The sequence below is a fragment of the Phycodurus eques genome, chromosome 14 (assembly GCF_024500275.1).
Source record: "Phycodurus eques isolate BA_2022a chromosome 14, UOR_Pequ_1.1, whole genome shotgun sequence".
In the NCBI taxonomy this organism is placed as follows: Eukaryota; Metazoa; Chordata; class Actinopteri; order Syngnathiformes; family Syngnathidae; genus Phycodurus; species Phycodurus eques.
Window position 1 is genome coordinate 19,372,306 of NC_084538.1, and position 24,979 is coordinate 19,397,284.

At 40.2% G+C, this 24,979-nt stretch overlaps 4 protein-coding genes across 11 annotated transcripts in view; 2 read left to right on the forward strand and 2 right to left on the reverse strand.

Moving 5' to 3' along the window:
* Positions 1-5,708, reverse strand: part of LOC133412765 (CAP-Gly domain-containing linker protein 4-like) — a 40,148-nt gene extending 34,440 nt beyond the window's left edge. For 2 of the 3 annotated variants that reach the window (XM_061696390.1, XM_061696388.1), the window contains exons 1-5: positions 5,436-5,611; positions 4,249-4,395; positions 3,187-3,326; positions 1,561-1,654; positions 1,210-1,371 (exon numbers count right to left, since the gene is read on the reverse strand). In XM_061696390.1, coding sequence (XP_061552374.1) covers positions 1,210-1,371; positions 1,561-1,654; positions 3,187-3,326; positions 4,249-4,375 — 523 coding nt within the window. In that variant the 5' untranslated portion in view covers positions 4,376-4,395; positions 5,436-5,611. The other variant, XM_061696389.1, reaches the window with a different exon arrangement.
* Positions 5,709-6,865: 1,157 nt separating this feature from the next.
* c14h2orf50 (chromosome 14 C2orf50 homolog) lies at positions 6,866-9,269 on the forward strand. Its single transcript, XM_061696764.1, has 3 exons — positions 6,866-7,170; positions 7,243-7,282; positions 8,450-9,269. The coding sequence occupies exons 1-3, from the start codon at positions 6,944-6,946 to the stop codon at positions 8,645-8,647; spliced, it is 465 nt and encodes a 154-aa protein (XP_061552748.1). The 5' UTR covers positions 6,866-6,943; the 3' UTR covers positions 8,648-9,269.
* A 446-nt stretch (positions 9,270-9,715) lies between these two features.
* Positions 9,716-15,022, forward strand: slc66a3 (solute carrier family 66 member 3). 2 transcript variants are annotated; one of them, XM_061697229.1, is made up of 7 exons: positions 9,722-10,212; positions 11,462-11,544; positions 12,293-12,362; positions 12,478-12,535; positions 13,911-14,031; positions 14,146-14,187; positions 14,481-15,013. In XM_061697229.1, exons 1-7 carry the CDS (start codon positions 10,064-10,066, stop codon positions 14,579-14,581), a joined length of 624 nt encoding a protein of 207 aa, XP_061553213.1. In that variant the 5' UTR covers positions 9,722-10,063; the 3' UTR covers positions 14,582-15,013. The 2 variants fall into 2 exon arrangements, with proteins under 2 accessions (XP_061553214.1, XP_061553213.1); XM_061697230.1 differs by lacking the exons at positions 12,293-12,362; positions 12,478-12,535 and adding an exon at positions 10,991-11,010 and having other exon boundaries at positions 9,716-10,212; positions 14,481-15,022.
* A 232-nt stretch (positions 15,023-15,254) lies between these two features.
* The window catches only part of rock2a (rho-associated, coiled-coil containing protein kinase 2a), a 50,314-nt gene continuing 40,589 nt past the window's right edge, over positions 15,255-24,979 (reverse strand). For 3 of the 5 annotated variants that reach the window (XM_061695897.1, XM_061695896.1, XM_061695895.1), the window contains 16 exons: positions 24,715-24,874; positions 24,400-24,560; positions 23,935-24,119; positions 23,768-23,837; positions 23,425-23,528; positions 22,736-22,922; positions 22,545-22,638; positions 22,377-22,471; positions 22,061-22,252; positions 21,693-21,861; positions 21,490-21,560; positions 21,298-21,386; positions 21,069-21,147; positions 19,654-19,921; positions 19,368-19,581; positions 15,255-16,726 (listed from right to left, as the gene is read on the reverse strand). In XM_061695897.1, the coding sequence (XP_061551881.1) occupies positions 16,723-16,726; positions 19,368-19,581; positions 19,654-19,921; positions 21,069-21,147; positions 21,298-21,386; positions 21,490-21,560; positions 21,693-21,861; positions 22,061-22,252; positions 22,377-22,471; positions 22,545-22,638; positions 22,736-22,922; positions 23,425-23,528; positions 23,768-23,837; positions 23,935-24,119; positions 24,400-24,560; positions 24,715-24,874 (2,142 nt within the window). In that variant the 3' untranslated portion in view covers positions 15,255-16,722. The other 2 variants (XM_061695899.1, XM_061695898.1) reach the window with 2 other exon arrangements.

Below are 24,979 nucleotides of genomic sequence, written 5' to 3' on the forward strand. Positions count from 1 at the left end.
ATCTACATGCCGCTCGGTACTTTCATTGATAAATAATTGCACGCAATCTATTTTTAAACTTTTCATTTTTTTATTTACGCATTGGGGGCCATTGCTTCAATCCACCTTGATTACCATAGTGGTGTTTGACTCAAATTCACCAATCAAACGATATAAGAAAGTCACATGTCCGCACGCCACGTCTTCCATTGGGCTTCGCGGGGCGTGTTTACATTATGAGAAAACACCTTGTGGTAAACTGCAGATATTTCTATTGATGTTTTGGCAGTGCATCTGGCAACATTAGCCCTATTGTATGGTCATAAATCACTGTAAAACATACTTCTTGGGGAAACGTGCCATGGTGTAATCTTAATCTTAATCTCTCTATCTGTCTCGCTCTCTCTCCTTCACACACACACACACACACACACACACGTTTTAAAATGATTTAGCTTGGTCAAAATTATTTTACAACACAAAAACCTGGCAATTGAACATGGGTGTGTATACTTTTTGTATCCACTGCAGCCTTGTTCATATCTTTGTAATCTGCCTGGTGAGCCTACAGTATGGTGCTGTTGAACAAGTCGAAACAATATAATGTAAAACCATTTCTTGGAGCTGAATTTGCCTTCATTTGTTATTTTACAAAGATTCCATTTTAGATTTTATTTATTAGCTGGCACGGTGAACGACTGGTTAGCACATCCGCCTCACAGTTCTGGGGACCGGGGTAAAAATCCTAACAGATTTGTGATTTTTCAGCATTTTAAATTGGCCGATTGAACATAATTTCCAATCGCTAATTTACATGTGAGATAACTGCTGTTCATGAGAGTGTCATTTTTATTTCCTGAAAAATGTAATTTGGGAGCTGAGGGGATTCTACCTGACAGCAACAATATATAAAATATGACTAAATACTGCCACTAATAGTATCGTACATTCCTTTTTCCACACCGGTTATGCAGTGAATTTGGTCTCCACTTCTGCCACTGACATCATGGGGGGGGGGTTGATTTTGGTGATGAAAAAGGGGTGTTCCAAACGCAATTAGTTAATTACAAACCTGCCCCAACATAGATTGATATTATTGGAGATGACTTCCAGTTTCATTTTCTTGAGCAAAAACTACATAAAATCAACTTGTCCATGAAATATAGATCATTACAGCGCCATACCTACTTTAATTTGAAGACAAAAATGGCCCTACAAGCCTCTGCTTACCTCCAGGCTGAGAGGCCTGCAATACAACACGAATAAGCTGGGGAACATCAAAGTATGCAGCGTAATGCAGAGCCCTCATGTTTGTCCAGCGGGAGCGGAGGTTAGGATCAGCTCCCAGGGCAAGCAGGTGGCGGGCGAAACCAGCCGCTGTATCTGCATCACCTAAAGAACAGAACAATGATATAAACAGTTATTGTGTTGATTGTAAGCTCCTTGTACTCTATTTTGTAGAATGACTATTGAGTAGCACTGGTTACCATGCCAAACTGGGTTATGTTCATATTAAGACATGATAAAAAGCCAAACTTCTAATGTTCTCTTAATATTTGACACACACTAGTCGATACTAACCAATACCCGGGGCACCAGCTTTGCAGCAGTAGTGCAGAAGGCTCATGTCTGTCAGACCATCGCGATCATTTACGCCACAACCTCTGTTAAGGATCTGTGCAAAAAAATAAATATACACTAGAGACCAGTGAAGTCTATGAACAAAACAGGCAACAAGATCACGAACAATAATAAAATCTTGATGAGCAACAATTTTTTTTGCTACACCCAAAACCAACAAAGCAACACAGCAAAAAAAAAAAAAAAAACAGGCAAGTGAGTGAGACTTGAAGGCACTTGTCTGAAAACAGTATATGAGTATAGCATACTGAGAGCAAAACAAGGCACAGTTTCTCAAGGGAGTCAGTTAATAAATAACCAGGGACGCACTAAGTGGTGCACAGGTGCACATGAGCACTTAAAATATTAAAAGCGTTCCTGGCTGAAGTGTACCAGTGCACTTTTGCGCACCAAGCATTTTGCATTGTCTTTTTTTTTTTTTTGCACAGATGTTGACAGGGGATTAGAGTAGTGCTGTATTCCACGAACAACTCCTTCAAACGAAGAAAGTAACTCATCTTTCGGGTGAACGTACTGAATGTAACCACTTCATTTCTCAGTTTATTTGAGCTCAGCTAGGAGCCTGGGGCGCACGAGGAACTTCCCCACAAACCTCACCACTCGATGGCTGAGTGCGCAGTGGACGCAGGTGAAGCGGTCTTGCTGCTAAGCAGATACGACTCGGACCCACCATCAAAATATGTCTTTACATGAAACCGGACGGTGGTATAAAAAGGATTGAGGACCGCTGCTCTCGAGAACTGCGCCAAATCAGCCGATTGAAGGGTCCCATGCTCAAAGTGTGTACTGTATCCTCCGCTGGATGGCTGTCAACCAGTGGCGGTGCTAGCTTGAATGACGTCCTGTGCGAGACCCCTCGATGGCGCCACCCCGACCCCCACCTGCAACTTCCTCATCATCATTATTACTCATTTCAGTCTGAGCTGGCACGACCACAATCTTCCCTCATTTGGAAAAAATGTGAAATAAATAACACGAAAAAGAACATAAGTATCTATCAGGGGTATACAGTACAGTATCCTACACTATACAGAATGCAAGGTATGAAATAATATACAATGTGTCGAAATTAATGTCTATTGCTTTAGGTACGTATGTATGTACAGGCTGTTTACCAACTGTGAACTGCCTCAGACCAAGACTCATAAAACATAATGCAAATTCAAAAAGACCTAAAAGGACAAAACATGGTTGTGAGGTAATTGAACAGACCAAAAAAAAAAAAAACGTTTTATTGCTTCATTTGAAAAGAAAACAAGTAACGAATAGGACGTGTCTACAAAAGGACACAAATTCATCCAGTGAGGTCGGTGGATCATGAAAAATTAACACCAAGCAACAACCACTGGTACTCATTTGAGAACCAGACCAAAATTGTTACGTGCACCCCTTCAAATAAGCATGAAGAAACAACTGCTGCTTTAACCCTTGAGATGAGTGCTTGCCTATAGACTTTACCCCAGTGATCAATATCATCTCTAAGACTAACAGAAGTACACAGCGCAGTAAGCTTTGCATTTTTTTACGCGTTGCTTACACAGTGGGGAAAAAGGGTTGCAATATTACCTCATTGCCAATCAGATCAATGTTCTTCTGAACCTGGGGAACCCATTGCCTAAGGACAGCAAACAGTTCCGGTATGGTGGTGCTGGGGTTTTGCAGAACCTCCCTGCACTGCGGCTCGCTGGGATCAAAGAAGGAGAATTCTGCCCATGGTGGGTGGAAGAACACAAACACAGACAATAATAAGTATCACTTGGGCTTAATCCAGATTTTTTTTTTCTTCAGAAAAAGAAGGGGCCGCGACCCTTGTGAGGATGAAGCGGTATAGACAAGGGGTGACGGCTGGAAAAAGAGGGGGTGGGGGTGGGGGCGGGGGGCAATGATCGGATCGAAATGAGGCTGTTGCTGTGTGGATTCGGCATCGACCGACCAAACACATCAAGGACTGAGGAAGACCCACTTTCCCAGACGCTTCATCTCATTAAATTGAGTCTCGTGTTCTTTTAACAAACATTGTCCATCACCATACTATGAGAGGAATGTTGCCAATTTGCCCTCCATTATAGCCTGGACGAGGGATTCCTGCATCTGTGGTTCCTTTTCAAGTCTTTTTCCTTTTTTCCCTCAAAAAGTTTTTTTTTTTTTTTTTTTTGCATTTTTCCCAGGCGGTTTAGATCAGGGGATGTTGTCGATCTTTGTCAACTGTGAAGGCATTTGAGACTCTGTGATGAAAGGCTGTACGAATAAATCTGACTCGACTCATCTCTTAAGGCAGCTTTTTGAGCTACCAAATGCCTAATAACTTACAGCGCAAACTTCATTCATTTATTTTTCTTTTTTTTCATTGATACTGTATTTGTGACACTTGGTGTTGATCTTCTCCAATCGAGTATTTGATTTCTCAGTAAATTTAGAGAATGCTGATTTTTGTGTTTTGTCAGTGCAGTTTGTATAACAGGTAACGTTACCGTATAGGAAAATTAAAGGTTTATGATTGTTTTAATATTATTTTTTGTTTTTTTATTTTATATTACCTGCAAAGGAATGGAAAATCTTTTGTGATTGTGAACCTGTAAACTTTCTAAAGCAAGCAGCTCATGAGTGTGCATTCACGTGTTTTCTCACCACACTCGTCAGGCATCGGTGCAGATGCCACCTGGTGGATGACTGGCCGCTGATGGGGAGAGATTGTAGTGAGGCAGTCCAGGGTAGCGTCTTCCTCCACAGGCTCTAAAACATCCTCCTTTGTCATGTCCCTCTCGGGGCTCGGGGCTGGAACGATATTAGAAGCCCTATTCTTAGAAACTAAGTGGGTCTAATCTCAAGAAAGCAGCGACAACACAGTGAAATGGCTTCATTTAATGTTTCCAGAAATCTGGCAATTTAAGAATACCGTGACTTCCAGGCTGATTTTAGCAGTACGCGCAAATTTACAGAATGAATATAATACTAACATTTTGTACAAAATCGTGGCAAAGTCATGGGAGTGCCATGCCTGCGTAGGAAAGCTGTATAATGTGACCACATGATGTATACCAGAGAATTGAATAGGAAGCCATAGTGAATAATTATACGAAAGATCCAGGTTCAATCGGAGTTTTTGAGAAATTATTCATCTTAAAAGCCAAAGGAGGTGAGAAGTTAGTAAAATGTCCAAGAAAGTTGCTTCCTCATAAACAGTGTGCGTACACAGCAACAACATCATTTGTCCCTCCGATTAAACGCCACTAATCCCCCGACTGCCTGCTCTAAATGCGTTCTTGCCACTGATGGTGCATGTCTGGACTGAACTTGACCCCCCCCCCCCCCGTATTGTGCAGTGGCCCTGCTGCCAATTCATGCCACCGGTCAACCACGATGCAGCGAATGAGGCCTTGTAGTGGGACAGCGTTAACAGTGTACCAAAGTGGCCCATCCTGCTCCAATGAGTGCCTCTTTCTGGACGTGTGACAAAAATGTACCTGAGCGTTACTCTTGAATATCTCTTTAAGAAAATGAAAGTTCAACGTTATAGCAGGTGGATGACTCTCATTTGTCACAGTGAGTCGGCATTAAAAATATATATAAATATATATATATATATATATATATATATATATATATATATATATATATATATAATCATGTGTTTTTTGAACTTGTGCATCATTGCACAGGAATTCTTCGTACTCGAATGCCTCTCGTTTGACGTCCTGTCAAACGTCACACGCGTTCACAATGGCGGGCTAGCGGGATTTAAGATGCCGGTTAAGACTGAATGATGGGAGTGACGCCTCGAGTCCAGAAAGTGCGAGGAGTCAAGAACCACTTACATTTTTAGCAAGTCGACCCAAACATAACGAGATAAGCGATAAGAATGTCGTCTCGTTTTCAATTGGCCCCTGAACGTCGAGCTTTGATATTGGTCCAATCGTTCAAAAAAGACCTCTACGCCAATCCCTCGCGCTGTTCTACATACAAAACATGCGGTGTAAAACATCTTTCAAAGTTTTACCTTATCACAGTGGCCTCGCTCATATGAAATATCTCGCAGGGGAAATTCCATCAATCCCACATCCCATCAGTAAGCTACACTGCTAAGGCACATCCGGGTATGGATGTCAGGTTTCAAAATAAAAGTCTATATTTTGACTTTAAAACGCTAATACAGTACAGTGGTCGTATATATACATATTTTTTTCCTTAGTCTTTTTTTAAAGGTACACTAATGTCTAAATTGATGGGCAATTTAGTCATTCTGATAATTCGTTTTATGACAAAACGTGTCATAAATCCATGGTTGTTGTGAATTATTAATCACTATCAACAATAGTAGTATAGGCCATCTGATTAGGGGAAGTGAAATTGGATCATTCCCCCCAAATAAATTGTTGAAATGGTAAAATTAGGGGAGGGACCAAATCGAATTACTTCGAGGCTTTTTAATTAATTCATACTGATTAATCACATTTTAAGCCTATAACAATAGTTGTCCTAAAAAGCAACATGCATTAATTGACTGTAAATGGATTTTTGTGGACGACTGACTCAAATAATTGACACATACAGGAATATTGTTAACTCTGGAAAATGCATGTAATAGCTTTTCAACACAAAACAGGAGAAAAACTAACGTGGCCATTTTTTATTTTGTTTTTGTCTTTGTTTTGTTTTAGAGCAGTATTGCCTTCAGATGGTTTCTCTGTGACAGTTGGAAAGTTGGATCAGGTTTTATTTATTTGCTCTTATTTTGAATGCAGCATAATAAAGAAAATAATGAGAAGGTCCTTGTTCATTCATCAGTCTTATACATTCATATATATAAAATGTCAATATTTGACCAATTCTGCCAGGATATGTAAATGTATTAGCACAAATGTACATACCATCAGTCATTACACGTTACACATGTCGTTACACAACAATGATAAATGCCAAAAATGTTTTTTTTTTATACAAGCAGCTGTATACACGACTTGGTTACTTAAATATAAATCACACAATATACAACACAATATATTGATGATGATGATGATGATGATGATAATCTTTTGGACCTTGTGGCAACAATGGAGAAATGCCAGTATTTGATGCTCGGCAAACTAAACTATTATGAGTTATAGTTCATTCTTTGGAACGGTGAACCTAGTTCAAAAACTGAACTGGTTCATTATAATATTTGCGAACTGAACTTTGAACTAGTTCGCGTCGAAAATGCTAAGGGGGGAAAAAAGCGCACGAGCGCACTCTCCGTTGCCTTGGAAACACAAACACACGGAAGTAATGGCAGTGATTTGAGTGTAGATAGCTCTAAATAAATTCACGTTTACTCTTGAGCAAAATGGACTTCGACAATGTTAGACGCGCGTCATCTGCTGGGTACCGGTTACCGGAGCGGGCGAAAGGGACCGGGCCGAAAACAAAGCAAGTTGCACCTGCGTCCAAAAGTCAGCAGAGGGGAAAGGACACGAGGCCCACGGCGCGGGATGCAGACGCCAGTGATCCGGTCAAACGAGACCGAGCCTGGAAAGAAATGGTGTGGAGCGAAAGGACGGCTGTTCTGGAATGGTGAGTTCATTTTCATCTAGCGACGAAGATCGCATCATAAACAAAAGCATGACAACTGCAATACTTTCGCAGGGATAAGAATTGGAGTTTCCTGCGGAATTACGACCAGTTGGTAAGCGTGACTGTCAATTGTTTCCTATCAACGAATGTATCCCAAAAAAATAATAGTAGTACCAAGACTCACCTGTTAGAGGCAGCGTAGGACCAAAAGAGAACGACGGGGGGGGGGGAAAGAGTAGCCATCGAAGAAGCGAGGCTAACTGTTAGCTTAACTCACAGGTGACAAACTGGCGGTCCAACATCATTTTATGCGGGCCACGAAAGCAAAATGTGTGGGGTTTTTTTTGTGTGTGTGTGAAAATGTTACCAATCCCCCTTTTTAAAATAAATGTCATAGTAGTTGAACAAACACTTTTTTTTATTGGCTTCCTATTTCAAAAGTAGTTATCCATCAATTTGTTGTGTATATGTCATTATATGAGACAATCATTTATATGGGTTCACAGTCATAACGGCCCTCTGAGGGAAGCCATAACGACAATATTTACTATATTTAAGTGCACTGTCGAGCTTCATTTCGACAAATGTCTTGCTTTGCTGCCATCTTGTGGCTTTTTGGCGCCACGGAACTATGTTGAAGTGAATTGAGGCGCTTCATTTCGGCGAAAGCATCGCTTTGCCACCATCTTGTGACATCTTCATGCCAAGGAACTATGTGGAAGTGACTTAAGGAGTGTCATTCGGACAAAAATATGAATTTAATTCATTTTGTAGCTACACACATTTCTAAGCCTTTTTAACGAGGGGGGGGGGGGGGGGCATCATTTACTGTAGACATTTAGCTTTTGTAGCAAGGCTCGGTCCCGAGGTGGGGTTTACAGTACTCTTTCTCTGTTGTATTTTCTGGCAGACTGTATGACCTGGTATACTACACTGCCTCTTACAGGTCAGTCTTGGTACTGCATACGCTATTTGGTTTCTCACGATTGTTGTTGAAATGATCGTTACTGTCTGTGTGTGCTGTGCTGTGTTGGTCATTTGAGTGCAATGCACGCTGGAAGTGCAGTAAGCACACACTTATCAGGGGTCTCTCACGTTTTGAACATGTGTTTAAAAAAATTTCAAAATCGCTTCATGGTTATCCCGCCCGATGTTACAGTTTGGTTGACTTTTGATTTATGCAACCTCCTGGGGCCTTTGCCATTGCAGTTCAAACTGTAAATGTTTGTTTTTTAAAAACAAAAATGTCTGGTCTTTTTTATCTGCTGTCTTTTTGTAGGGAGAGTTGAAGACAGACGAGCCTTTACCTGATAATGCGTCGCTCTTTTCCGATTGTGCCCCCAACACCACTAACCAAATATTTGGAAGCCGATTGTCGACGCCACTGGGACGTGAACTGATTAGACTAGACAGACTTCTATCCTGGTCTGCAAGCCATCGCAAATGCAAACAGGATCCAGAGATGATGTCATACTAGATAACTCACTCTTCTTGATGCATGAGTTGACCAAGGTGGGATATTCCTGTCCTTACATGGTGCTCCGTTTTGTTTCATTCGATTTTCAGCTTGCCATCACGGCATTCGCTTTATTTGTAATCAGAATGTAATCTATATGCATAGTTACAAAGAAAAATCCATTGTTTTTTTCAAATAATGTTCACCTCATATTCACCAAAATGCAATTTAACAATAAGATAAATCCTGTTCAAACTGATTTCCTTATTTCAGGAGAAGCTAATGCATGCCTTTATCTCAAGGAGCCTTGACTATTGTAATGGTCTTCCGACTGGAATACCTATTTAAGAGCATTAAACAGCTGCAGCTCATTCAGAACAATGCAACCAGAACAAAGAGATCAGAACACATTAGTCTCATTCTAAAGTCCCTACACTGGCTCTCGGTCAGCTTTGGAATAGATTTTAAAGTGCTGCTACTGGTCTATACATCGCTAAATGGTTTAAGGTCCTGAATACATTAAAGTAATGCTAATGGAGCATAAACCCAGTAGGGCTCTGAGATCTACACACTCAGGTCAGATTGTCTAAAGCAAACATGGTGAAGCAGCTTTTAGCGCTTATGCTGCACACAAATGGAATCAGTTGCCAACAGAAGTTAAATCACTGGGAAGGTTTTTAAGTGCGGGTTAAAAACAATTCCTTTTTCTCATGCTTATGATTGAACATTTTAGATCTTTTCCATTTCTTCAATGAGCTATCTTGTACTTTACATTTTAGTCATTTTAGTAAGCTGTCTTTTGTTTTTCTGTACTTAAAAAAAAAAAAAAAAAGTGTACGTTTTTAAATGCTTTTAAACGGAAAAGCACATGGAGTTGTGTTGGAAATGCGCTGTGTGAATACATTTTGCCTTGGCTTATTTCCATGCATGTAATGTATTCCTTTTTAATATGTACCAATTGCTGCACTTGGTACTCTAGCTGAGAATACAGTACCTGGAATTTATTTATAGGTACTGTACTCTCGTGTGTGTGTTTATGCCTTTGCATTGTCTACTGTCATACTTTTGCAAAACATGACTCATTTGTCTTCTAACATGACTTTGGCATGGGCTAAATTTGAATATCTTCCGTCTATTGAAAAAGTGCAGTGGAATTTGGAAACCGTATAACAGCTCCGTGTACGGAAGTGAGCGCATTGTGATCAGGAAACAATTTGCATGCAAGGAAGCGAGAGGAAGGAGTCTTCAAAATAAAAGCGTCGCTCGCAACATCGGGCAGAAAACCCGCCGTCATTGAGCGGTGTCTTATTTTATTTTGGAATACCGTACCGGAAATCGTGCTCCCTTCGAGACGAGCGAGAGCGCATCAAATTCAGCAGCTGTGTCTTGTTAATGGCTATCTAGGTCAGATTTCGGAATTGTAACCATTGATGAAACATGATGCAATCGGACACTTTGTTGCACGTCGCCAATGTTTCCACATTGTTGGTGTGCATGGTGCTGAAGTTCCCGCAAATCTTCGTACTGTTGCGGGCAAAATCCACGACAGGACTCAGCATTAAAAGTCTTGTGCTGGAACTTATCGGGTGAGTAACGATATTGTAGTAGTGGAAAGTTTAGAATTGATAGGAGAGAAGTGTTTGTTTGTGCAGGCGATTGTGTTTTGCAGACAAACTCGACCACTTTCGCTATAAGGACAATTTGGTCTTCAATTCGATGCATAGAGGAAATGTAACTACATCATATAAAATGGCATGCAAGAGAAGACCCCTATACAGTCACAAAAGAGAAATCTAAAGTATTGAAAACAGAATTGGTACAGACGAATGAATCCATCGACAGGTACTTTTCAGGGTGGCATGTCAAAATTTCATCTACTTTGCTTTCAGGCTGCAACTACATCCGCCATTAGAAGGTTGATTATTATTATTTTTTTTTTTTTTCAAAAAAAAACCATAAAAATAATTCATTTTGAAGCCAGAATTGATGAACGATTACGATTATAGAGTAATGATTATGTTGTGTCCTCTAATGGCACATAAGACAGGGGGCAGGTCCGCTTGATTCATTTGGAGTATGGCGTCCTTTGGAGCGGAGGCCACTATTTGAGGAAATGCATCGCGGCGAATACTTTGGGCCCCAAACCTGAATATCAGAACCCATCGCTAACGTACGCGAACGCAGTAGCGAGGTCACAAGTGCAGCAAATAGGACATGGAAAGCACATGGTAAACAGAAAACAAATCCATTGAAAAACAGTACGCACGGCAGTAAGTGGATTTTTACTGGAAACTCTTCCAACAATGTTGCCGTTGAGGTGGTAGTTTTAAGTATCATTTCTCAGTATACTTCTTTCCCTTTTAGTGCCAAAGGCCTCTGCTGTGGTAAGTGATGGCCTGCTGTCACCTTGCATGCTGCAGAGTTTTGCACAGCTGTGTGTCGATTTGTAATGATTGAGGCGATACAACGGGTTTGTTTGTTTAACTTGATAACGATGCCCGTTGGCGAATGAGAGCTTCAACGTGTCAACACACGTCGCCGCATATTGATGTGGTAAACATCAACTCAAAATGCGGAGAATAATATGTGGAACAGCATCTCCAACTTGCACCATCTAATGAGATCCCAATTAAATTTGGACCAATATAGTCATTTCTGTAGCGCAGTGTTAGATCTCATTAGATTGTGCAGGCATAAAATGTCAGCAGAGTTGAAATAACACAGTGCTCACGTGGGTATTTGTTACCATGCGCTCTCAAGCCACATACTTTTGTCATCCATTCTGGCTGTCATGTGAGCTGAGTGCAGAACTCTCACTTCTCATCTACTTCGCAGGTACGTTGTGTTCGTTACGTACCAGACGTATTATGACTACCCGCCGCCAACTTACCTGGAATATCCAATTCTCATTGCTCAAGGTGAGGTGGCACTTTTTCCGTTCGTCTAAAGTAGTCTTGTGCGCCAAATGCCGCGAGTAGGGTTATTTACCAGGTGCTATGATATAAAATACTGTATATCCTCCCCTGCAAAAAGTATTGGGACAGTAAGGCCAATTCCTTTACTTCTCTTATAGACTGAAATTATTACATCCATCTATCCATTTTCCGTAGCGCTTATCCTCACGAGGGTCGCGGGCCTATCCCAGCTATCTTCGGGCGAGCGGCGGGGTACACCCTGAACTGGTCGCCAGCCAATGGCAGGGCATCAACAAACAACCATACGCACCTATGGGCAATTTAGAGTCGCCAATTAACCTACCATGCATGTTTTTGGGATGTGGGAGGAAACCGGAGTACCCGGAGAAAACCCGCGCAGGCACGGGGGAGAACATGCAAACTCCACACAGGCGAGGCCGGGATCTGAACCCCAGTCCTCAGAACTGTGAGGCGGATCCGCTAACCAGTCTTTCACCGTGTCGTCGAAATTATTACATATGAAACAAGAGCTCGACATTTCAGGATAATATACGACATGAGCAAAAGTATTGGAAGATGTGACGGACAGGTGTCTTTTGTTGCCAAAGTTCGTCCTGTTGATTATTTTACAACAGGTAGCTCAGTAGCTACACTCTGTTTTTCAGATCTTATGTTCACCAGCTCTCAAAGACAAACGTGTAACTTGATTATTGAAGTATTGCAGATGAATGGGAATGTTTTGTCTCCTCAGATGTCGTTCTTCTGCTCTTGATTCTTCTCTACGGCGGCAGACTGCAGGACAGCCTTCTGTACAGTGTTGTGTATTCTTCTGCCTCGGTCTCTTTTTTTGGAATTGTTCACATTGAGAAATGTTTTCGTGACCCACAAGCCTGTGTTGTTACCTTCGTGTCATGCACCTTAATGTCACACGTTCAGCTTTGTCGTGGGTTGGCGGCTCCTCACAGTGGAAAAATGGATCATCGATTTTGCAATGGTAATGCACCTCCATGACCACTATGACCGAATCGTGTAGTTCGTTGGCAGTAATTGGGTGGACGTTGAATTAACTTTTCTAGGCGGACATCCTCGCATCTTAGGATGGTGTACAGAGGCCAAAAAGTCCTGCAGTTAGCCATGTAGGACTGTAAACCTCATGAGGTCATTTAGTTTTGTTTCATTTTTGATCATGAATTATTATTTTAATAAATCATAGTTATTCATGAGTAGTTCAAGTTTAGAATGCATACGTAATACATACATAAAAATCATGTTAAGGCGGATGTATAAAACAGTTCTTCCCAGGTGTTTTACATGTCTGTGACATGCTTTTGTCAACATACTGCAAGGATCTTTCAACAGCATTTTGTTATATGAGCTAGTTTCGAGGCCCTGTCACATGCGAGCAAGCCTGTATACCCGGTCTCCCCCATGTACCGCTGGGCCAGTGGCAAGTCTGGCTTTTGCCGCGACAATGGTCAAGGACGAAGCAATGGCATTCGCTTTTCATTTATTTTCTCATACATCCTTCGTTGCGATCATTAAACCCCAATACGTTTCATGAACATTTACACAGCAGCCATGCACTGTTACAGCGGTCAAAAACGGTTTTACACTTCTGATTGGAACACCTGTAAAGTCAAAGGCAGGTTCCTACTTAAATAGAATTGACCGACAATTATCCAATGACACTTAATGTAACACCAAACACGCATATGTTGTTCGTCCAGGCACAGAAACTCAGTGCAGTGGGCTTTGATCACGTAAATGAGCTGGCTTATAACGTCATAATGCCCCAAAATTCAAAACGGCTCACTCACAGACACATTTTCACAAATAGGCAGATGACGAAAGATTTACTTAGTTGATGCGTGGGCAGGCACTCCAGACAGCGAATGGCATATTCGCAAGCCATTAGGTAACATTTCTTAAATATTTCCAAATTATATTGTAATCATTTGATGTAAGCATTGTACAGTGTATATACAGTAATAAAAAAAAAAAGTCATTGTGGATTCTTGCAGTCTATAGATAGATTGATATGGTATGTACATACAAACATACATACATTGGTGTGTGCAAATTAAGAGGTACATGGTACATATGGATAATATTGTATAGCTGAAGTTTGCTATACAATAAGTTGAACATGACATATACAACGTTGTTGTAAACATCAACCAATGTGAAAAAAAACAACACATTGATACAACAAAACTCAGTATTAAACTTTCACGGGATGTCATGAGATTATCAAAACTGTCAAATGAGGCGGTGCCTAAAGTGTTAACCATGGTTAATTTCTATTGTATATTATTACACACTATAAATTGTCTATTTTGTTGACTTGTCTTCAACCTCTCTTTTTGCAGAACCTGTGCACGTTCATTAGTGCAGCCAGTAAGTTTGCCCAACTGCAATGCCTGTGGAGGTCAAAGGATGCTGGACAGGTGAGCGCCCTCACCTGGGCGCTGGCCACCTACACGTGTACGAGTAAGTTAAATGAATAGAGAGATTCTCCTGTTGGTTGCCTTTTAGTAGATAAGCATTTCCGCTCATGATTAATTGCGTATTAGATGCCATCAATCACCGCGCTTCTCTTTTCAGCACGGATTTACACCACCGTAGCGACAACTGGAGACATGCAAGGTAAATAACTTTGAAAGACAGTATGGCGTATCATATATCATGGCTGTTGATTTGCAAAGGGCTGTTTAAAAAAAAAAAAAAAAAAAAAGGCAATGATATCACAAAAGTGGAATATACTTAAACAATATCAACAATACATTTTGTATTCCTATTTTCCATGATTGAAGTAAAGGGTGTCAGAATGTCAATATGTAAAATACCCCCAACCCCACAAAAAAAAAAAAAAATCGAGCTGTACATTGAATGCATCAGGGTTTCTACAGATCTAACGCCAGTTCTCTTTTTGAGCACAGTTCTGGTGCGGTTCATTGCCATGACCTTGCTGAACCTGTGGGTGCTTCTCAGCGTGCTCTATTACCGAAGACATGGGTGCAGCCCCATCAAAGAAGACTGAGCACTTTAGAGAGCAATGTTCCAACACTGTTCCTGCAAGATTAAACCTGGTGGTTACAACTGTTGAGTAAATAGCTTTTCAACTCCCGTTATTATTTTTACAATGACATTCCAATGTCCAGAAAAAAGAACACACACCCGTATTTTATTACACTGTAAATAGTGCTGTGTAGTGGGACAGGACAGAATGACCATTCTTATATGTCAAGTCCTTTTCAGAACAATATTTAAATAAACTGTACTTTTATTGCCTTGCTGTGTGATGCTTCTTGTGTCCACCGCAACATTAGGTACTAATACTGAAGCTCCATCTAGTGATCCTAATGGGTACCCTTTGGAAAGTCTGCCTTCAAATACATCTTCTGTATGATACAGTGCCATTTAACATCACAATAAATTGTCAGGGTCAATCAAACTGCAGCATTATCTTAGGGCAGTATGTTTGATGCAGTGCTTGTACTGCAGATGTAGCTAATGTGGCCGGTGGATGTATACTATATCGTGACGTATGTTTCTTTTCCTCTGATAGAGCATCACATCAAATATCGATATTATACGTGCGCCGGTACTTAACAAACTGCCATTCTCAGTAATCTGCTAACTTGGTATCTAGATGACCAATGAAAACATTATTTCATGCATTCAGTATTTTTTATTTTTTTTTTGCTCCTGAAGAAAACTAATTTGACAGCTGGATATCAGATAAGTGTTAGATCAGTTAGATTTTTGACAATCCCCCCACCTTCAGTTTACATTTTTCTTCCAATACTCTAGCATTCATTGCACATTTGTCGTACTGTGAAATTCATGGGTACTGTTGGTGAAATGAATGAACTCTACTCCGAGTGCATACAGCCTTTCAAACAGAGACAAGTAATAACTGAAGAGCCAAAAGGCACATCCACATCTTTATTGTTGAAGTGGTTATTATAGAGAACCGTTTGGTAGCGAACATGCAGTCTGAATGTAAAGCCCTTAAATACAAAGTGGACACAGCTGTATAAATAATATGTGCACTGTATGGCATGTAAACTATATACTGTGTACATTACTGTGTATATTTATATGTATAAAACATGCTTGATGGTTAAAGGAGAGCACACACAAAAACACAGTGTCTCTCCACTTACTATAAAAGCCACATCCACACACAACAATGTGCCCAAACTCTTGCATCTGTTTACTTTTAATACAAAAATATCACAACAAACACCTTTGAAGAAAAACTCTGAATGGAATAGTGCCACTCAGTATGTTGACTGATTTTAGCTCTGCTTATTGGTATACTTCCCTCAGTTTCATAGTTGTGAATGACACACGTCTTAATGTGTCGCAGTGTGGACGTGCACGGTCATTCAGTGGCTTCAGTCAAGTAAGTTCGGATCCAAGGAATACAATGCTAGTGTCTCGTCTCTGGTACATCCCAGTTTTTACATTCAAACAACAGCAGGTGCTGAGCTTGGATCAGGAAAGCAAAGAAGGTACATCCCTTCAATTCAGTAAACAACACAACTCAGAACTGACAGTGCAGCGCGCGGTGGGATTAACGGGAGCCGTCATTCAAAGTGTATTTCTGTTCTTTTAGGACCGTCGAGATCGCAACAACTTCGGCACTTCGGTGGCTCTTTTGCTAAAGTCGCTTATTCAAGTTAAGTGACCAATGTGGACACAACTTGAAAGCTACAATGCATGTTAACGGTGCTTAACTAAATCAACACGTTACGGGATTTATTATCTTTTGTTTGTAGTTTTCCACAGAAACCCTTAATTCTATTCACAATAACACACAAAGTTTTTTGGCCGTGGTCCACAATGAAGAGGAGGAGGAGGAGATGAGGGACCGTCCATCAAATGTTGAGGTATGTGCATCCCATCTTGTTCTGTGGGAGTCACGAATCCCGAGACACACTTAAATGTCCACGTCAAATGCTCCCGAGTCGATTACAGCCACGTGAGAACTTGAATAGAGATGAGCAGTTGGAAGTGCTGGAAGTCAAGTCAAGCTTAAGTCAGGCGTGAAGCAGGAGGGTGGCTTGTGGAGAATTGAAGTTCAGTGTGCTGATTGGCCAACAGCTGCGTAATACAGTCTTCATTTTTTAAGGGGGAACGTCTTCAGGATGCACCCAGTCCTCCCGCACAAGGTTAGCTATATAAAGACAGATGGTTGCAAAATTATGTTTTCAGAAGAGGGCTATAAAAAAAGAAAATTAAAAAAAAACATTTGTCAGTTCAACTGGATTTACACTGCATGGCTCAAGTGAATTTATTTAATTTTTTTGGTCTTAAGTGGACCAATTAAGATATGCATCACAGGTAGCAGAAATGGGGGGGGGGATGCAGGTTGGATGTACTCTGGCTATTTGAGCTTGATATCATCAAAATGCACTGACTGACTCAAACACAAATACAAACATTTAAAAGACACTCACTAAAAATCTACGTAAACGTACAGCAGAAAATATGATGTAACTATGGTACATTTAAGATGCGTATCATTAAATAAGCTAAATAATTGCTCACAACAGCCAGTGGAGTATTGTCAGGGGAGAAGAGTCACCCAGGCCAACTAACAAGTATGTAACATTCAATATTTGTATTACTTCTATGTTGTTACTGGTTCTGACGCTTGTGGAGTTATTTACTTGCAATTTGGGCTGTTGCGCAATCAGATTGTTTCATATGTTCAGTGAATATAACCAGTCATATTGGAGGTGTACAGTATATGTAAGGGTCTCTTGAAATGTCTTAAATGTATATTTTGTCATAGTGGCTATTTGTTGCCATACTAGAGTGGCTCCGGCGACAGGAGACAAATTCCTTGTGTCTTGTAACATACTTGGCCAAGAAAGCTTATTCTGATTTGATAATATCCAGTCAACACAATTGGACATGACGTTACGGAAAGCTATTTGAGCATTTATTTTATGTCCAGCTTAAGGTCCACGTACTAGTACACTCTTTATCCTCACCAGTTATAAACCTTAGCACACTAGTAGAATGACTGTCTTACTAGCAACATTTTTTTACTACTTGTGCTACTTCTATGCCTACTCGTACACAACTGCACATTACTAGTAAAACTACTGGAAGCTCTCTTACAAGGATATCAAATAACTGCTTAAACATCTTATTCAATATCCTTGCAAAATAATTATACAATACTGAAAACTGTCTCTATTTTCGTCACCGTGGAGTTCCGTAAAGCCATCCTCTAAGAAAAGCACCAAGTTTGCGCTCATTTTAGCACCAAGTTGACACATGCAGCAAGTTGCCCACCACCACAAAATGAACCAAGATGAAAAATCTGAGAAATCATTTTGTACCATAGTCCACTGCTGGAGTCTTCTCGCATCAATTTGAGGCCATTTGATCTAGTGAATTAAACATTTTTTAAATGTTATAAATGCAAATGGGAAAAAGACACTTTAGTCCAAAAATGGGCAAACAGTAGGGCTTACAGTGTCAGCATCCATTTTTGAGGAGAAACATAAATTTTGAATTTACAAAAACACAGTGGGTGCAAAGCAATCTGGCACGGGTAAAATTCAGAAGTACATATTTGTAATGTACATTATGGACAAGTATATGTGAACATGTACACCCTCGAAAAACTGAAAACAAAACTATCATCGAGAAGGAAAATTGTGAGGTCAGAGAGCTCACTTATGTTGGGGGAGAGCGCCTGCGGCACAATCCATGTTCGAGTTCAACTCCTAACTCATCTGGCCTAGCCTAGACTGTTTGCATCGATAAGAAAGTGCAGATTTGTCAAAATAAACGGTAAACACGATTAAACGAACAAGGCCAAAGCCAACCAAAACGCAGCAGGACAAACCATGCGCAATAGATCACACAGCAACCATTGCACTGCACACAGGGTTACCATAGCAACTCATCAGAAATGACTAGAAACACAATCATCATCAATATCATCCAAGGGCCAGTGCCATTCTTGAAGACCAAAGCCCACCAATCTGAAAGGGGAGATAAATTGTGATGGCCAGATACCAAGTACACACAACTGATACATAAATAAACTGAATACCGTACTGCCTGTTCTGTCCCAAAGACAAATAAAACAGACGGGAAAATAATGCTTCCAAAATTATTTTCCATTAATGCTTTAAAAAAAAAAAGTCATCACTTTCACTAAAAGCTTTCTAAAAATTGAAGTGCATTCTGACTAGTCTGTTTCATGAACAGCTGCATCTCAAATGAGAATATCATGAATAACCTCATCTATCTCAGTAGTTCACTACACAGTCAAATATTTCATGATTGTATAATTTCCCCCAGTTTTTATGATTATAGCTTACAACTAATGAAATCCCAACATTAAAAAAAGGATCTCGTTTCAAACAATCAAAAAGTTAAGTAGTATTTGACCTTCTGAAAAGTATTTTCATATGCATCTATATAATGAGTTATATATCTATAGATATATCATCTATATAATGAGTTTCACTTTTCATTAATTTAACTCCTGACATACATAACTTTACTTCAATATTGTAATTAATGGAGATAGACCTAAATGCAGGGTAATGCAGGATTTACAACAAACTTCAAGATGGGACCTTACAAGCACACCTCAATTGAGGAATGTGAAGGCTTGGCATTACTAACTAGTCTATCAGTCATTCAGGTAATCTACAAACGTATCACCTTTAAATTTGTCTTTGATTCAAACTCTCTCAAATAGTGTTTCTAAGTTTTCCATTTCCACTTCTCCATTGTAGAGAACAGCCATCAAGTAAAACCTGGAAACAATTAGTGTATTTTGCTACCTGCTCTTGCTGGTGGGGAGCTGTCGACTGGGTCTCCTAATGGACTGACTGGGCTGGACTTTCATGGAAGTGCGTGGTGAGGAGCGTGCAAAGTTCTCAGGTGGTGGTGGCTTTTTGGGAATCTTCTTGACCAGACGGCTCACCCACTTCTGCTGCTCCTCCTGAGACATGGCGAGCAGCAGCAGATTCTTGGCCGTAGACACGTCATAGTTCACTGAAGACATGAAGTGTTTGTTTTTTAATTATTTAATTATTACACTGGAAAAATTGTCTTGATCAACTTTACCTTTGCAAGGAGCGATGATCTCCTCTTTTCTGTCCATATGGTCCTTGTGGCACTTAATGTGGCAGCGCCGACATTCCAAAGCAGGCGGAGGCTTGAACATGTTCCATAGTGGTTTGGTGCATGCCTCACAGTTGGTGGGGAAGTGGTAAAGCGTGGGAATGAACTCGTGGCCTTTGTGACAGATGTAGCTGGACTTTTCACCGATTGGCAGAGGCTCTACAGGAAATTCAGGCTCCTTTTTGCTCTCACCTTCATTGGCATAAAGAATCTGAAGGGGTGAAATTTTGTTTTGTCTTCAACTGATGTTTATTTAAACCATCTCTCTCAAATAATTATCGATTTATTTTTCCATTTTTGGGCACTTCAGCATGCGCTGGTCAAAGCATTTGATTTATTCTTTTGAATCCATTCCAGTTCAGTGGGAAAATCCATACATCAGCAACAGTATTGCTGAAATAGTGTAGTATTGGATCTTTTTGTTCTAAAGTACTTGGTTTTTGCCTTGTTTCTGTTTGTTTTGCTGATGACATAGAGACCCTGATTTATACTCTTGTCAGATGTGGTTCGGTTCAAATGAACTGTTAATGCTATCACCTTAACCCTGGTGCACAACCAACAACCGAGACCGCTTGAAGAGGTTGGGCCTCGGTGCACGTGCAAGTGATGTCTGGTGTGGTTCATTTCATTTCAGCTCAAGTGTGAAGGATGCACAGACCAATGACAAGGACCAGCGCTAGAAAGCCAGCAAAAATATGTTGGATCCGACGTCTCTCTACAGCTTGTCTTCATCAGTTTGTGTGTTCCGTGCCCCGGTGGGTTCTTTATTTGGGCTGCACATTGTCAGGCATTTGGCGTTGGCATCAAAAGATGAATATGAAACAAGAGGTCAATGTTTCACATCTGGATCAGACACACAACTAAGAAGATAGTAAGTAAAGAACAGTTGTACTAGTTAGAGGTGTAATGAGACAGATGTCTAATGGTGGATCACAAGTAATTATGCAACTGAGAAAAGATGAAAACACTATCAGAGCCGAAAAACGTTGTCCACAGACAATACAACCATTTGGACGTCTTGATTAAGAAAGAAACCACTGATGTACTGAGTAACTGACGTCGAACAGGTAAGACCAAGTAAAGGCTTGATTCGGCTATTAAAAGCGAAGGATTTGCAACTGAATATTAAGTCATATCACTTTAGTTTTGTTACAAATAATCATCTAAGTTGTGTATCAGATGCAGAGGTAAATACCTGGAAACAAAAACCCATGTCCCATATTCATCTTTAAATGCCAAACCACTCAGTCAGTAAAAATAAACTCACTGTTCCAGTACTTTTGGAGGGGAGTGTATCTTTAAATGTAGTGTATGTGGCCCGATGTATGTCCTCAAAGAGTGACGTTGCAATTACAAACCTGGAATATTCTTGGAATGTCCTTGGCATCAGCTCGGTACACATCTGTTTGAGTGACAGGCCTCACATGGAAGAGTTTGCTGTGCAGGAAAAAAAAGAAAAAAAGGAATCATATATGCCCCCTGCTGCACTACTGAGTGATACAGGCTTCACTCTCAGGAAGTAATCTAAATCATGTAATTGACAAACGACCTAGTGTTTCTGCAGTTCAATTCAGGTGCTGTACTCACTCTATATCAAGCACCATATAAGGAATGGACTGCTCTTTGTCTTGTTCGCTCTTGTAGAAGAGAATCTTCTTGCTGCTCACAACAACATACTACAGCAAGAGGAGAGAACATGATTTATATAATAAAAAAAAAAAAAAAAAAAAAAAAAAAAAACATTCCCATTTTACGTTTCACTTATCAGTTTTTGTTTACCTTTTTCTCCCATCCAAACTTCTTGGTGTTGTTACGCACAGGGAGGGAAAGCCACCCTTCAAGTCTTGTTTCTAAGAGAAAAATAAATCCTTAGGCTCATGTAAGCACGATTTATATTTTTAATTGAACTCCGAGTAAATGCTGTTTTAAAAATGTATTTTATGTGAATACAGTGTATTGTGCATCTCTTAATTTACTTTTACCTGTAAAGGCATCATCTGCATCAAAATCCGGTCCACTACTGATGCTGGCAGAGTCCATTGATTGAACACTGAGTGACTGGAGGAGATTCCTCAGCTGCTCAATGTCACTGTCTTTACTGTCCAGAGCCATCTGGAGCTCAATGCGCATCTGACTCTCATCTGCCAATTGCTACAAAGCACAATTAAAAAGGAAACAGGTGTGTTCAAATATACTGACAGAAGGTGGTATTATGCCCCAACATTAACTTTGAAAAAAGATGTGTAAACCATTGTGGTGCATATTAAAAAACCTTACTATACCAACTCAATCAGCTCATCCAAAATGTCTTGTGAATAATGCAAAACCAAACTGAGAGTGTTCTACTCACCGCCTGCATTTCGTTGATCTCTCGCTGATATTTTATGATGGTACTGTTGAGCTTTTCTTTTTCCGATCTCAGCTCCAGCTGCAGCTTTCTGTTCTCCTTCTCCTTGCGGCGCATGTCTGTGTCGTTGCCACGGCGACTACTTCCACCACGTATCTCCTTTCTGTTCAGGATCTCTGCCAGCTTATTTACGGCCTGTCGATGGACATTTATTTAGTTTTTAAAAATCCAATTCCTGAAATGGACTGGTGTAAAACAAGCACCTTGAAATGTTGGAACAAACACAGCTTTGCATGGCTGTTGTTGTAACATCACAAACCTGAGTTTTCAGGGTCCTCTCAGACTGCAGCTGCTTCTCAAATGTGTGCTTCATCTGAATTATATGCTGCTCCCAATCCTTGGACTTCTCTGTTTCTGGATTTTTTCAAAACGCGGCAATGATGACTAGTTTTAGTGGAATTGTATGTTAAACAATAAATGTCAATACCTTCAAGGGCTTCCTTCATTTTATTGTTGAGCTCCTCCTTCTCATTGGCCAGGTTGGCGACATCACTGGTCAGGGTCCTATTGGCTTCTTCCAACTATAACATCAACAATATTGCAACAGATATGGTATCTTTGTGCGTCACTTTTAGTCACAGTATTAAATGCCGCACACATACAGACTTCAAAATTTACCGAATTGATGGTGATGTCCTTCTCTGACAATTCCTGACGATGGCGGGCCATCATCTCCTTCAGCTCCAGCTCCTTCATGATTTTTTCCTTTTCCAGATCAGAGTATTGCTCCTCAGCAATAGAGCGAGCTAGCTGCTCTGAGTCAGCCTTAGTAAGTGTGATTTCCAGCTGGGCAGCCAGAGAATCTCTGAAAGATTCACAAATGAAAGGCTGAGCATCAGCCATCCACAAACCTATGATATAAATACTTCATCAAGCCTGTAATTTAGAATGTGAATTAACAGGACCTTATCACGTACCTCTACAAAGGACTAGTAACTTTGGCACAGGGATTTTTTTCCTTTTATAACATTTCCCTTTTAGTGTAGGAAAATATTACATGTAACATTAATGATTCTGAACATAATCATGTATAATTCTAATTATTTTTGGAAATGTATCCAGCCAGCTATAGTCATTTCATTTGGAGGGTACATGGACTGAACTACAATCAGTACACTGTACCACTAGAGGCTGCTATTAGCAATAGAATGTCAAAAAAGAAAAACTGGCTGGAGAAAATGTCTGAATGTAAACTATGCTATATTATCATCGTCAATTGTTAGTTTGTCTGTCATGTTCCATTCATCCATTTTCTGAACCGCTTATCCTCACTAGGGCAGAAATTGTTTTTTTAAAAGTTAAATAACCTCTCCTCCTGTAGTTCTTGAAGCGACTGCTGCACCTCTTTGAAGAGTTTGTTCCTCTCCTCACATTCCTCTTTTAGTTCACGAACCTGGGTCTTATACAAAGTCTGGTAAATAAAAAAACACAGGTCAAATAAATGATTGCTACACTAAGTAGAATGTATTGCTTTATGTTTTTATAATTTATATGTATTTTATTTTATTGCTGATGGTTTTATTCAGTTTGCATATAAAAAAAGATGCATTGGATAAAAATAAAAGGGATGCTTAGGTGTCACATTACAAAATATAAAAGTATAATGAACTAATTTTTAACAGTGAAACATTTTAAGGGGAATAGACTCACAGAAAAATACTGTTCAGCTTCTAACTGGTCTTGGAGTTCCTTCATTTGCCCGTCTGTGTCTTGTCTTTCTCTGTAGACAAAATGGGCATTTTTATTGCGATCCATCCTCTCTGCATGTCCAACTAAGAAACATGCATCAAAATAAGTGGTAATAAAAAATAACTAACCTGCGGAGCTCGTGGTTCTGTTTTTCCAAGCTGCGTTTAATGTCCAGTAGGTGATTTGTTTCTTGCTTGAGCTGCTTTTCGGACGTTCGCAAAGAATTTAGCTGTTGATTCTGGGCCTTCAAGTCGTTCTGTGTCAGGTTACGTTTCTGGGTCTCCTGTTCAATCTTCAACGTTAGATTCTTCACCTGTAGGCAAGGACAACAGGACAAAAATGCTGGCAAATAAAGAGAGACTGCCTTTTCCTTTTGTGATACTCTAATTAATCAGTTTCTCCTTTTACAAATAAACAAAATCCCAACCCATGTGAGTCCCAATAAACCAATACCTCCGTGTTGTGGTCAGTATATGTATACTGAAGTGTTCATTTCCATACAGCCCAAGACTAAAATCTGAGTACTGAATAAAGTCTATTTTTATATATATATATATATATATATAAAATATTGATTGAGAACAGTTACTCACCTCCTCCGTGAGGTGGTCTTTGTGTCTGCGCAGCTCATCCAGCTTCTGAAGAGCTTGTTTATAGTCACAGTCCATCATGCTGCTATGCTTCTCCTGTTCAAGTATTCTGTTCTCCAGCCGCAGCTTGGCTGCTCGTTCCTCTGCCAGCTTCTGCTCCATCTCTGGGTTGTATAAGGATACATCAAGATATATTCAGTACTAAGGGACATTTCACAATGATTAAATGTTTCATACACTCTTCCTTTTTCTAGGATGGACCAAGCATCAGGACCGTTACTAGACAAATTCTGAACAAGTAAACTTTGAGAATCTTACCCTTCATAGACTCTGATTTTGCACCTTCGATGGTTACTTTTATCTTGTTCTTGTCTGCCAGCAGAGACCTGGTGGCTTTATGGGAGCTCTCCTCCTGCTCCAGCCCCTGCTGCAGCACCTTCAGCTTGTAGGTGAAATCAATCTCTTTGTTGCTCTTCTCCTGTGTATAAGCGCAAACATGTTTTAACAGGCAATACGAAGCTGGAACTGTCACCCATGCCCAAGGTAAGATACCAAAGAGTCCAGAACCACATATGGAAGCGAA

Bases quoted from the DNA above. Each gene is read 5' to 3' on its own strand.
- c14h2orf50 (XM_061696764.1), top strand. From the start codon at position 6,944: ATGGACTTCGACAATGTTAGACGCGCGTCATCTGCTGGGTACCGGTTA. The intron at 7,171-7,242 runs GTGAGTTCATTT...ATACTTTCGCAG, and splicing joins AGGACGGCTGTTCTGGAATG to GGATAAGAATTGGAGTTTCC. The intron at 7,283-8,449 runs GTAAGCGTGACT...GTCTTTTTGTAG, and splicing joins TGCGGAATTACGACCAGTTG to GGAGAGTTGAAGACAGACGA.
- slc66a3 (XM_061697229.1), top strand. From the start codon at position 10,064: ATGATGCAATCGGACACTTTGTTGCACGTCGCCAATGTTTCCACATTG. The intron at 12,363-12,477 runs GTATTCTTCTGC...TCACACGTTCAG, and splicing joins AGCCTTCTGTACAGTGTTGT to CTTTGTCGTGGGTTGGCGGC. The intron at 14,188-14,480 runs GTAAATAACTTT...TTTTGAGCACAG, and splicing joins GACAACTGGAGACATGCAAG to TTCTGGTGCGGTTCATTGCC.